General features: G+C 44.7%; 1 protein-coding gene across 2 annotated transcripts in view; it reads right to left on the reverse strand.

The window, feature by feature from the left end:
- Window positions 1-13,281, reverse strand: part of RGS6 (regulator of G protein signaling 6) — a 275,173-nt gene that overhangs the window by 41,837 nt on the left and 220,055 nt on the right. For both annotated transcript variants that reach the window (XM_072038829.1, XM_072038830.1), the window contains exons 16-18: window positions 11,873-11,934; window positions 7,968-8,078; window positions 4,568-4,693 (exon numbers count right to left, since the gene is read on the reverse strand). In XM_072038829.1, coding sequence (XP_071894930.1) covers window positions 4,568-4,693; window positions 7,968-8,078; window positions 11,873-11,934 — 299 coding nt within the window. The remainder of the gene's footprint in view (window positions 1-4,567; window positions 4,694-7,967; window positions 8,079-11,872; window positions 11,935-13,281) is intronic.

Raw genomic sequence — 13,281 nt, forward strand, 5'->3', positions numbered from 1 at the left:
ACATTAGACAGCGTTGTGACCCCATCCCGGGGCGACACCCCTGGTTTGACAGCAAAGTCACTGAGTGACTGGCAGAGTTTGAAATGTGACCACACTCCCCTCTCCTTGCCTCAGTAACCCACCTTGCATCTCTCACCTTTCACAACCTTGTTCTCACTTCACTTCAGTAAGAGAAAAACCATCATTTTAACTGCACAGCTGGGGGGGGAATGTAGGTAGGTAATAAGCACAAATCAACAGGAGGTTCAGACAGGGGAGGCGCTTACACCCTTGTATAGCTTGATGGCCAGATCCTTGGCACAGGGAGTGTAGGGTGGCTGAGACCTGTCCTCATCAGCGCTGGGGGTAGGTAGTGAGGCTGTGTGCTAGTGGCCAGCAGAGCCCCAGGCCATCGCTGCTGCAGCACGTCCAAGCAGCCTGCAGAGCCGGGGCGAAGGAGAGCAAGCTGCCTGCTGCCCAGCTGCCTCCCCCTCCTCCTAGCGAGGCTGTGCACCCCACTTCCAAACGGCAAGCTCCTCGTACTGCTGCCTTTTTGTTTGCCGGGTGAGGACACGGCTCTCCAAACTCCGGGATCTCCCGGCTCCCACAGCTCGGGATGCGCGCCAGGACGCGCAGCGCACGAGAAGCAAAGGCTCACAAGCCACAGCCGGCGCGGAGAGATGCGGCCACCTCACTCCTGCCTCCCAGCCGAGTGTGTGCGGTTTCCCAGGGCAAAGCAGCGCGAAAGCTGCTCGCAGCGGGGATGCTTCCCTCGGCCGTGGAGCGCCCGTGCCGCCTGGCGGCCGGCGGGGACCCAAACTCCGCTCCCCGGGCACCGGCACCGGGCGCTGCCGGCAGCGGGGGCAGGCAGCGAGGGCTGCCCACCTCAACTCACCCTACAGCGAGCGCTTGGGATGGCTTTCGGAGCAGTTAGGAACCCTCTGCATAACTGGTTTGGGTTTGGAGAAGCTTTGTAGATTTTTTTTTTTTTTTCTTCCTAGGTCTGCTTTCCCCAGTGTCTCAGAATTTCATTTCCTGATGAAAACTAAAGAAAAAAAACCAACAATCTGGCAACAAGTTTCAGCCATTAGGTGTCCTATAAGATACAAACGCTTTCTGCAGATAAAATTGTTTCCCAGCTAACTCCACGTGCAACATGTGTTCACAATAACACGCACACCGCCTGCGCTGCTATATTGCAGGCTTTGCAGTACGCCCTATAAAGGATCATGTGTTCTCTGTTTGGGCCCATAAACAGGTGTGCAGTCTCCTTTCCCTTTGGGTAAAATTAGCATGTCCCATATTCCCACCTAGCTTTCTCTTTCCAGCTGACACTCTTTGAAGCTGGAAAAAATCAATCCACCGGTTAGATGAACATCTCAGCTATCTCAAGGTGTCTCGGGAGATTTCCAGGTCATAAAAAATGTATAGAACTCTCCGTTGACTTTTTTTTTTTTTTTTTTTAATTGAAGCCTGGCATATTCTCTGCTATAGTTTGGGTACTTCAAAAATCAACAGAGGCAAAACACATTGTAGATGAAAGATGGCAATACAGACAGAAGAGAGAAGAGAGCAAGAAAAAGAGTTAAAACAAAAACAGAACATAAAATATCCAACTGTCTGACTTTCCTGCTCTCACATAAATAATGGACAGCCAGTAACTAAGTAAGTTGCAGGGCTCAGCCAAGCCCAGGAGACTGGTGGACATGATCCTGCAAGTTTATTACAACACAGAAACACAGCTGGAAGGAGACCTCGGAGGTCACTGAGTCGAGTCTGCTGCTATCTCAGGCAGTGCCTCTCTTGAGACCCCCACCAGGCCCAATTTTTCTTGGCTAGGAAGACATGGAAATACCCCACCACAATCAAGCCTGTGATTTTGGACTTGCACCACTGGGAATAAAAGCAAAATTTGGTCCCTTTGCTACACCACTGAATTACATTCAAGACACTCTCAGTTGCATACTTTATGAAATCCCTTTTCTAGCACTACCAGGAATTTCTAGGTTTTCCAGCAACCACTTCCACAGATCTGTCTTGAGGATAGCACAGTGGCCTACAGGACTGCTGCCAACATTAATGAAGAGTCTCCTGACATTCCCAAGAAATAATATGTTCCCACTGCACCAATTCCCATATTTCTGGATAGTTACTGGGAAGAGGGTCCAAAAGTATTTTTTCCAGCAAGTGCTGTGCTCTCAGAAAGTTCCTTACAGCTTCCAAGAATTTGGGTGGGATACATTGCACTTAGCTATAGAAGCCTACCATGCAGACATTTTAATTTCAACTAGTGTCAGGCTTATAGATGGTAGAGAAAGATGGGTGCTTTACTGTGTAATTTAGTTGCTTATCATTTTGTTTCCACTTAAAGATAAACCTTCCATTTAAAGATTCCACTTTCCCTGCTAATTTACTGACTTCTCTTCAGCTTCTCTCACTTGAAAAGGAGACTTGGTAGTGGATGGTGTAGAAGGTTTATGCTTCCAAGCTGACTACTTAGGTGAGATAGATCCCAGCCTTGCTGTTGGGCATAAATTAATCCTTACTTGCATGTTTAAGCATCCAGCAGTTATTTTCCTTTCTACTACACACTCTTAATAGGAATTCAGGAGCTTTCTCTGCCACACCTGGGCCTTAGGGAGCCACCTTTTGCTTCTCAACACTGTTAACAATCCATCCTATTCCAGTTTACTTTATGACTACTTGTGCCTTTACGTCCTGTTAATTATTATTTACAGCCCTAAGCAGGTTTGCTAATACTGATCCAGTATTAGGTCATAATGACACCACATTAGCCAACACCATGATAATGATACCGTAAGAATGATCGTAATGGTACCATATTAACCAATAATGATACCAGAATCTTCCAAAAAGGATGTGGGATTTAACCTCTTTATCACAGCCCACTAATTTGCAGCCTCCCATTGCTACAAGCTTTCTCATAACCAAAAAGAATGCACATCTGCAGGAGGAACAGCCCTGATTGACCACAAAAGGCAAATGCTTACTTGGTAATAATGAAAATTCCTCCATTTGTTTGAGTAGGATGAGCCTGGGGGACACCCGCCAGTGGTAAAACCTGATGGATTTCATTAGTGCAACCCCACACATATTTCAGAAAAACCATTTGAGGAGTATTTTAATACAGTATCTTAATTTTGCACTTCATCACTATGATTTAATTGCAAATGAGCACCTCTGTACATAAGTGCAGTAAGTATATACAAGTTCAGTACCTGTTCAGCCACACAATGTCAAGTTCATTTATGTAATTTAGTAACGCTCCCTTGTTTATCTTCAAAGTAACTTTTGGGTTTTTAAAAATGACAAACATTAAAGTGCATTGATTTTTCATTGTTTTGTGACTGGCATGCTTTCCGTATTTCTCCCTGGGCAAGCAAATAGGATAAATATGACAAGTCAGTTCCAATGTCATTTAAAGTCACTTTCTGGGGAATTTCACTTTCAGATCTCACAGGCTAGCAGACTGCAATAAAATGGCAATTCTTCACATGCTTTACTAATGCGTATGATTGTTGAAGTGAAAGAAGTTTAACAAAACATAAAGCGAAAGCCTGTTCACTCGAGTTCTTAGCTGGTGTAAAGTGAGAACAGCATCAAACCTTCTCATTACAGCAGCAGCACTAAACCCAACTGCATGTTCAGCTGATAGCAGATTTCCTCCATCGCCTGAGCACGATTCTGATTCCACTAATAGGAACTGGGAGTGCTCTGGCTGTATCTGCCAAGGAGCACTGGGCCTACTGGAATGGGACTGGGCCCTCACTGGGCCCTCTGCCCATCCGTGTGCAGAGATGGCACCAGAGAACCACAACATGGCCTCAGGGATTCAACTCAGGCTGTGTAAAAAAGTGTTTTTTACTGGACACTGCAATATCTAGGGCAGTCAAATGACGTTACTACTGGGCCCTTTTCTGTCTTCCAGACTAACAAAGTGTAGGCGAAGACCACTGCAGTTCTCTGTGAAGTGCCTCTACACTGCTGTACCTCAGTTAAGGGGAGAGGGTAAGGATCCCACATGCACAAGACGCACTGACACCACGCCAACTCAAACCCTCATCCTTCAGCACAGGTCAGTGGCTGCAGCCTGCCCTGGTGCCAACCACAAACCAGGTGGCTGTATGTAGGTAGGGCTGTGGGTTTAGCTCAGGATCTATGGCAGGTATCTAGCTGGACCTCTCTTTTTCTGTCAACGTGAGAAGGTACCTGGCATCAATAAGGGAAAATGCCTTACTGTGTTAGTTCTGAGTTACACAGGGGTTCTCTGGTGAATCCTAAGGCACAGGTTAGGTGTGAGTTTAGCACCTAGTTTTGTATCTGGAAGGGCTAAAGAGACATGCATACTCTGCTATACCAGAACAAAATGTGCTGTTGGTGCTCCCAATATTTTTTAGTTATTAATTCTTTGGTGGGGCTGTATTTTGGGGCAATATGCTAAGGCCAGATATTGGGTTTAAAACAGTGTTACCAACAAGGCTGGGGGGGCTGCATTTTCTAGCATTTCACCCACACGAGACATTATGATTAGCCCCATTTGTTTACTTTAAGTTAGAAAAGGTTTCACCTGAGGTTTTCTGAGCTGAATTCTGATTCCAGGAAGCGAAGGAACTGGTCTCGTCCTACTGGGTCCTTCAGCACCTCATCCATGGAGAAACCCCATCTTTTCACACGCTGCTGACTAGGTTCTTTGCTGTTTGTAGAGAGAAAGGAAAAACAGATGGAATGTGCATTTCTGCCTGCTGTCCAAGCAGCTGCTGCTGTTTCTGCTAAGCAGCAAAGGGAAGAAGATTGTCAGACGAGGAGATGGTGGTGGCTTTTTCCTCAAGATTTTGCAGAAATACAATTTATCAAATAACATACAAAAAGAAGCTATAAAGGTCATGGTTAAGGTAGTTGTATTATCTGGGTGCTGCTTATATGGCAAAACGAGAGAGACAGTGAATGATATTATTTTCTGTGACATTTCCTGTACGTTTCACATAAAGAACGATTTCTTCTATGTCGAAGCAGAGATTTGCCAGCAGTGCTCTCTGGGTCATTGGAGAGCTCCAGCGCATCTCCTTGTGCCCCACACAGCACTGGCTGGTCACTTGGAACTGGCTTCAGATTTTCAGTTGCACATTTGCATTAAAAAAGCAGGTTCACTAAGAAGCAGAGAGGACAAGAGTTCTAAAAATGATTACTGGTTTGTGGTCTTTTATTTTTTAGTGCCTCTGATTTTTGGATGCCTGAGTCTCCAAGACTAAAAAGCACCCCTGTCCTCCCCTCCATGATAATCAGACACCATTTTGTGTCTCAGCTGGGACACTGAGATGCAGAGGCACCCAAAATGACTCACAACCTTTCTGCTACATTATTTCTTAATACAACCCCACTTACATAAGCTGTTGTTTGGATTGCCAGACATGTTGCAGAGATGCCTATGGGGAGAGGCAGTGCCTGGGAATCACAATGAGGATCCTACAAGACAGTCTGCATCAGAGTGCAATCTGGATTCACAAAGTGTTTGAAAGCTTCTGGTATGATGGCGTCATACTATGAGACAACCACTAAAACACAGCTCAGCTGCTCACATTTGTGACAGTGGAGCCATTGTAAACAGTACGTATCTATTAAACTGCATGTCTTGTCATGTCCACAGTGATTCCTAATCCGGGAGCCTTAAGGGACAGTGGCGATCTGTGCTGAAGACAAATAAGCCACAGGGGTAAATAAAATGCCCACTTTGATTTCCTCTCAGTATAAAGACTAAGCAACATTGATGGGCACGTCCTCACTCCAGGCACAGAGCGCTGAGGCTGGCTCCTCCTCTCCTGTGTGAGCCAGCCTGGACATGGGGACACGAGAGCCGCGCTGGTGCACAGCCACGCACCAGCCAAGTCCAGGGAATTTCCTGCTGAACACAGGGATCAGCAGCTGCTCTGCTTGCCACTGCACAAACTGAAAAGGCCAAAGGGCTGTCTAAATCCGAAGGCTTTCCAAGGCATTTCCCCAGTGCCACGAAGGATAAGCTGCAGTGGCACAGAGCTGTCCCTGCTCAGAAGCTGCCTTTGCCATCAGAAGGAGAGGCGTTTTCTGCTCCTGAACGAGGGCTCTGCCCTGCTCACTGAGGAAACAGCCTTGCAGGCAGCACAAGGGCTACCGTAGCTCCTGGGGCCCATTTAATTATTCATGCAAGTTGTAACTAGATGCAGATGCATGGAGGTCTCTTACAATAGGAAATAAAATAGAAATATAGAGATGTTTGTTCTCCTGTCTCTCAACAATATATTTTCTCTTTTCACCAGCAGGAGAATCATCTTCCTTAACTCTGAAATCACAGCAGAAGCCAAGCATCTACTTTATATTCCCACAAAGGTCATGACACCGGGTAAATTGTATTCCTCAGGGACACAAAAATATTTTCTGGGATTTCTGGCTACCTCAGAAGACCCAGAAGTAATGGATGCCTGGATTATGTTGTAGGTAGGGTTCCTCCAGAGAAGTATTTTGCTCAAGTTGTATCTGTTCCTAACCCTGCTAGGGAGGATGGAGAAAATGAGAAACTGACTAAAAAGGAAATCCAAAATATTGAATTTATGTAAAAGGAGGCACAGATAAGGGAACGAATTACCAACTTCTGTGACCTTCAGAGAAGCAGGTGACAACACCTTTCACATCCCAGATCACATGGGTTTTACACAGAGAAATAACTTGCCCTTTTCCTAGAACACTGATTCACTATGAATTGGCTCCCTTAGGCTATCAGCATCTTAAAATTTACATTATTATTCAAGTACAGAGAGAATTAGATTTGGTATTTTCAAAGATTTGCTAAAGGGAGCTCCCAGTTCAGTTCAAAAATGGCAGCTCAACAGCAGGAGAAGCTGCTGAGCACTTGCAGTAGTCAGCCAAAGGTTATGTGAGTGAGAAGCGAAGGTGATAGGGAGCGTGGTGAATCAGAGCAACTTACTACACACCCGGAGCTCATCTTGCTTTAGGCTTATGCTAAAGGCCAAAGAAGCCATAAGCAAGCACTGTCCTGAATCAAATGAAACCAGGTAGCGCTTTTCAGGTACGCTGTTCTCTTGCATGCTGCTGGACACAGAAACAGGTTGACCTTACGCATGCTAACCCAGTAGATCAGTTGGGCTTTGACAAACCCTAGGTTTCATCCAAGTCTGCTGTCATATAGCTGCAAGACAGAAAAGCAGACGGGACAATTCCAGTCCTACTACAAGGACTGCAGATAGTTACTGATGGCAAGACAGAGAGGCTGGCTGGGTTTCTCTTGCAACAGCATCACATGGGCAAAACGTGATCTAAATCGCAGCACTGTGCACGCTTTGTTTTTTGGAGAAACTCTCTAGGGTGCAAGGCAGTGGAGGTCCTTCGCTCTTCCTTTTCCTTTTCATCTCCAACACTACACACCATAACAGGGACAAGCCAGTTTGTTCACTAAGGTGAGGTGAGGCCCAAACTCACTTTGTCAATCTATTATCGTTCTGACATGCCAAGTTTCATACATACATTGTGAGCTGCACTGATCTGGCACCTGTACCTAACCTACCTCTGTGCAGTGGGTATGGCCACTACTCCAACCCTTCCTGTTCTGCCAGTGGAGTCTTGCACGGGGTCCCAGGACTGGGGGAGGACCTGAGAGCTGGCTCTCAAGGGTCCCAGGAGGTGTGCTGGAACAAGCAACTCTGAGCAGTACTGCATATCCACGGGCTCTCACAGTACAGTCTCTGCATGTCCTTGATGGGCATGAGAACACCCATTACCTGATTTACACATCAAGTCACATGGAAGTGGAAGGGCTGTATAATCCACTGAAGAAGTAATAGAGTATAAGCTTCTGTTTAAACTTGAGCTATGTGAGTATCTGGTGAAGTTACAGATGTCCAACTTCCTATCCTGTGGGAAGAGCGTACAAATAAAATTGCAAGACAACTCTAATATTACTTAAAACTGCCAATTCTTACCTCATTTCAATGTCCCACAAGGCTGCATCATCACTTATCCAGGGATTGGAAGGCTCAGCAGGAGTTATAAAGGGGTCATATTCCACGTACTGCTCTGTGTAGGCTATTAAACTGACATATTAAAAAAAAAATAAAAATCAGTGCCTGAATACTCAGTCACAGAGCTATAGTTTTTTTTTTTCCTTTTCTTTTTTTTTTGTGATTTTTTTTTCCTTTTTTCCTTGCTTGGATCGTTCAGTTTCTCAGCACCCACAGGATTCCCTTTTCCCAGGGAGGGTGTATGCAATGATTTCACCCACAAATTCACTACAGCATTTTCCTCAAGCTTGGCCCTGTCAAGATGCTGACAAGAAGCTTGATGTGGCAGCAACTGAATTGATATGTTAGGACTTTGTGCAGGGAGCAACATGACTGCGAAACGTGTCCTCTTCATTTGTTGTATGCCGCTACTGCCTCTTGCCCCCTTTTTATTTTTTTGCAAAGACTTCTGCACCCACTTACCTTTATGCATTGTGAATAACTCATCAAAATAGAGTACACATACACCTGTGAAGGATCACAGTCCTGAGTGTCAGATCTTCACCCTATAGGTTGTTTTGTCGTGTTGGTATACTATTTAGCATAAAGGCTCTATTGCAATATACTTCAATGGTAGTTTACAATAATTAATTTAAACATGTTGTAACTTATATAGATATTGGAAAACCACCTAGCATTTACACTAGGTTTGCTTTGTGCCTAGTTGGTTAAGAAATACAGGCTCTAATCCTAAGAGCTTCCTGGGAAAAAGGCTGTGCTTGAACAGGCGACTCAGGCATTCCACTGGGGTTGGGACCTGGGGGCAATTTTACAAAAGGTAGATGGCATACATGAAAGAATCAAAAGAAATTTGTCCTAGCCTACATGTGAAATACTCTGAGGCACTTTTTCATTTTTCTGTCTCTGTCTGACAACTAATTAAATAAGTTAATTGAGTCTCACCATACTGAACAACTAATCTACTTTCACTGTGATTGTCCATGGTCACTTTACCTCTGGTCTTCCACATCTCAAAAAGGCAAGAGCACGAAAATACCCAGTGAAACAAAGGGCCACAAAAGGCAGAAAGTTTCCCTGACCTGCTCTGCAGTAATTATTTCTTTTTATTTGTCCTAGCTCGTATCATGAGGCATTAAAATCATACACTTTTGTAACCACAGCAGGTTCCCATTGCCCCTCAGGGCACTCAGGGCTGTCTCATCTCATTTCATTAATTACATTTCATGACTGCTGTGGGTCAAGGGTTGGAGGAGAGAGCAGCGTCCAATTTCAGAGAGCAGCAATTCCTGAGACATCAATGAGAGAGAGGGTTGGTTTAAAAAAAAAAAAAAAAAAAAAACACAAAAAACAACAACAACAACAAAAAGGATCAATCAGGAGGTATCTGCTGTGAAATTTTGAATTGCTCCTAATAAAATAATAAGGCGGCATCAGAGGTGCTAAGAAAAGTACCAGCAAAAATAAAAGGAGAAAAAAAAAGCTACATTAAATGAAAGAAGGGAGGATTTGCTGAACACATTTTGCTGATTCAGTATAATGACAGCAGCTGAATCATTGTCTCGTTGTCTAAACAAGGCTACAGTGGGAATCCTACGGGAAAGCATTTCTGCCAAAATGCAAACCTGGACTTTTGGCCTTTCAGGTGCTGCAATGTAATTTTGGCAGAAGAGATGGTGGTTAAGAGTTCGCTGAAGGGTGCAGAGCTTGCACTGAGAACCTGACTGCCTCGCAATCAGGGGGCCCTGCTAAGCCCTCATAATAATTTGGGGAAACTGTGAGAATAACAGAGATTTGTGACAGATTTTCAACTAGGGAGCTGAGATTACTTCCGGTAGGAAGATGCTCAGGTTTTCCCCAGCCATTTCTATAATGCCTCGTGTATTGGGATTGCAGCTACACTACCTGATGCGGTCAGGGAAAATAGTAGGTAGAATTTATTCACAGTTTTGCTCAAAAGTTGTCAAATCTCATTGCCAAATCCTAAACCTGACAGCATCCAAGTCTCCCAAATGGGCAGAAAGGATGTGGAAGGAAGATAAACTGTTTCCCAGGCGCCTGGAGCAAGTGAGGGATGCCTCTGGCCCAAAAGCTGGGCCCAGCCTGAAAAGTGCCTTGCTAGTAACAACACCTCCTTAATCTGCTCATGGAGTGTGCATTCAATGTTTTACATGCAGCTTTCAGTCCACACAGGTTTCATTTCAGGCAACAGATCAACTTAGGCTATCTAAACTCATTTCCCCCCACCCATCCCCACCACTGCTGAGCTGCTTGACCCATCAACCCATTCCCACCCCTTCCCTCCTGCTCCCAGACCATCCACCTCCAGGCTGCCCTCCCTGCTGCTCCTCATGCCAAGCCCTGCAACACTACAGCCTAGGACCCTCCAGCATCACTGCTACCCACAGCCACTGCATAAAGAGCCCCAAGCCCTTCCAGACCAGGACAATTATTTACTGTCCAGTTTTATTGAAAATGAATGGATTTTTTGTTTTTTGTCACTGACATTTGTAAAATCAGTATAACTTGAACAACAGGTCCAAGTTATATCAGTCCTGCCACGTGGACAGGACCTGATGTTCAGAAGTCAGTGAGTTTTAGTGAGCCCCTCTTATTGAAAAAATACCTACCTAGAAAAAATTCAAGCAAAACACAACCGCTTGCCTGCAAATTACCAGCCTGGAAATTATTAGTCTCAGTATATTAAGGTCTCTGTAAGTGAATTCAATACAAAAATTACATTTTCGGTAAAGGAAAAATTTATCAGAACAGAACCAAAAAGCCCAAAACATAAATATTGATGCACTACATTCAATAGAACAAAATAGTGTATGCAGGATTTCAGGAAGCCTCTGACTATTTCCTTTTTAACTGGATAAATTTTCATTTAAATTGTTAAACTTTATGAGCTACTAGGAACTTACTGTTGAGCTCTTGCTATGTAATTTGCCTAGTGCAGTGTACACATCGTAATTACAGGAGCAGGCATGGCAGAACACAAAATTTTATAGGGTAATCTCATTTTAATTTGTTTAAATAAAAAATCTTTTGTTATTTCTCCATAAGAAATCAGCCCTTATCATGCCCATCACGTTCAAGACCGTTTTACTCTAAAAGCAGTTACTGAAAACCGTGCTGATCCCCACATCTGTCTTAACAATTTCACTGCAAATGTGCAGAACTTACAAGTATCTATCTGAGTAAAGGAGCAGTCATTCTCAGGAAGCTAAATCTGAGCTTGTTCTTTATTTGTTCATAGTTTCCTATCAGGACTAAATTTTCTGCAAGCCAAATTGTGCCTTGATTTGCCTCTGTGAGAAATCTACTTCTATAAAACCCTGCCTTGGGTAGTCCAGATACAAACCTAGTACTTTCCATAGGGTTTCATGTGAGTAAGTGAGAGCAGAAACTGGCCCTACAACCCCGGTAGGAATAAACTCCAGTATGCATATGAACACCACACACAGCAAGATGCAAACACAGTACCAGTTTAACAGGAGATGAACAAAAGAAAAATGGATGTTTTTGAACTGAAAGAGGAAAGACTTTTCTGTAAATGAGCTCTAGGCTTGTGAAGGGGTGGGAAACAAAAGCCCAGCAATGGTTCTTTCCTTTGTGAGTCATTTCTTTTGCTTTTACAGTACAACATGCTCATTTTTCACCAATTTTTTTCTGCCTTCAGTGGCAGAAGGGTGAATGCCACGTGTCAGTGGTCAGCAGACAGGCAGTATGGTTGAGCAATGAGGGAGAAGGATTTGCTGCACAGAAATGGGACCAGCCTTTGTGTGTTCCTGCCCACTTGCTGTTTCTGGAAATGGCAGTTTTGAGATGAGGAAGTAATGGGAAATAATTAAAATGGCTACACTCACCTTTCTGCTACTTTGGACATCTTTAAACAATGCCTGTCTATCTGCAGGTTCAGAAAAGTTATCTGAGGAGAGAGATGACAAGGACATTAAGAATCCGGGAACTCCACAGCATGCATTGATCATATCCCAACCCACTATTGATTTCTCATTCCAAACAGCTTGAAAGTAACTCAAAAAGAAATAAGACCCTTCCCTAGGTAGTAGAAGCAGCTTATTAGCTGCTTCCACCAGGAGGCTCAATTTCATGTGGCGAAGTCCCTGAGGGGAGCTTCCCAAGAAACATTTAAAAGGAGGAAAGGCACATAGCCGGGGCTGAGGCTGCTAGACAACTCAAGGTTCAATGTGATCCCCATTTTATAACACACATTTCCATCTCCCTAACCAAGAAAGTTACAGGCTGGGAGATGAGTGGTTGGAGAGATGCCAGGCAGAGAAGGACCTGGGAGTGATGGTTGATAGTCGGCTGAATATGAGCCAGCAGTGTGCTCAGGTGGCCAAGAAGGCCAACGGCATCCTGGCTTGTATCAGAAACAGTGTGACCAGCAGGGCTAGGGAGGTGATCGTCCCCCTGTACTCGGCTCTGGTGAGGCCGCACCTCGAGTACTGTGTTCAGTTTTGGGCCCCTCGCTACAAGAAGGACATCGAGGTGCTTGAGCGTCCAGAGAAGGGCGACGAAGCTGGTGAGGGGCCTGGAGAACAAGTCCTACGAGGAGCAGCTGAGGGAGTTGGGCTTGTTCAGCCTGGAGAAGAGGAGGCTCAGGGGTGACCTTATCGCTCTCTACAGATACCTTAAAGAAGGCTGTAGTGAGGTGGGGGTTGGCCTGTTCTCCCATGTGCCTGGTGACAGGACGAGGGGGAATGGGCTAAAGTTGCCCCAGGGGAGTTTTAGGTTAGATGTTAGGAAGAACTTCTTTACCGAAAGGGCTGTTAGGCATTGGAACAGGCTGCCCAGGGAGGTGGTGGAGTCACCATCCCTGGAAGTCTTTAAAAGACATTTAGATGTAGAGCTTAGGGATATGGTTTAGTGGGGACTGTTAGCATTAGGTCAGAGGTTGGACTCGATGATCTTGAGGTCTCTTCCAACCTAGAAATTCTGTGATTCTGTGAAAGTCATGGTTTTACAGTACGTTTCTACTGTGCTATAAACTAGCTCTTCACAATCCTCTGTAGCCTATATTGCCTACAACGGTAAAAGCTCACGAAATGTAGTGTTCCAACTTAGCTCAGAAGTTTTCCCTAAAACTGGCAGCCTAAGAAACATGTCTAATGGCCTTTACTTAAATGCTGACCCATAGAATCTTGCCCATAGTTCAGCGAGTGCTGTTTGTTGCAGGAAAGCAATTTTGAAGAACTCTGTGAGCAGGAGCAAGGACACACAAGTTGTCTGGCTGTTCCTCAGGGTGATTCTT

Source organism: Anas platyrhynchos, chromosome 5 (assembly GCF_047663525.1).
Source record: "Anas platyrhynchos isolate ZD024472 breed Pekin duck chromosome 5, IASCAAS_PekinDuck_T2T, whole genome shotgun sequence".
NCBI lineage: Eukaryota > Metazoa > Chordata > Aves > Anseriformes > Anatidae > Anas > Anas platyrhynchos.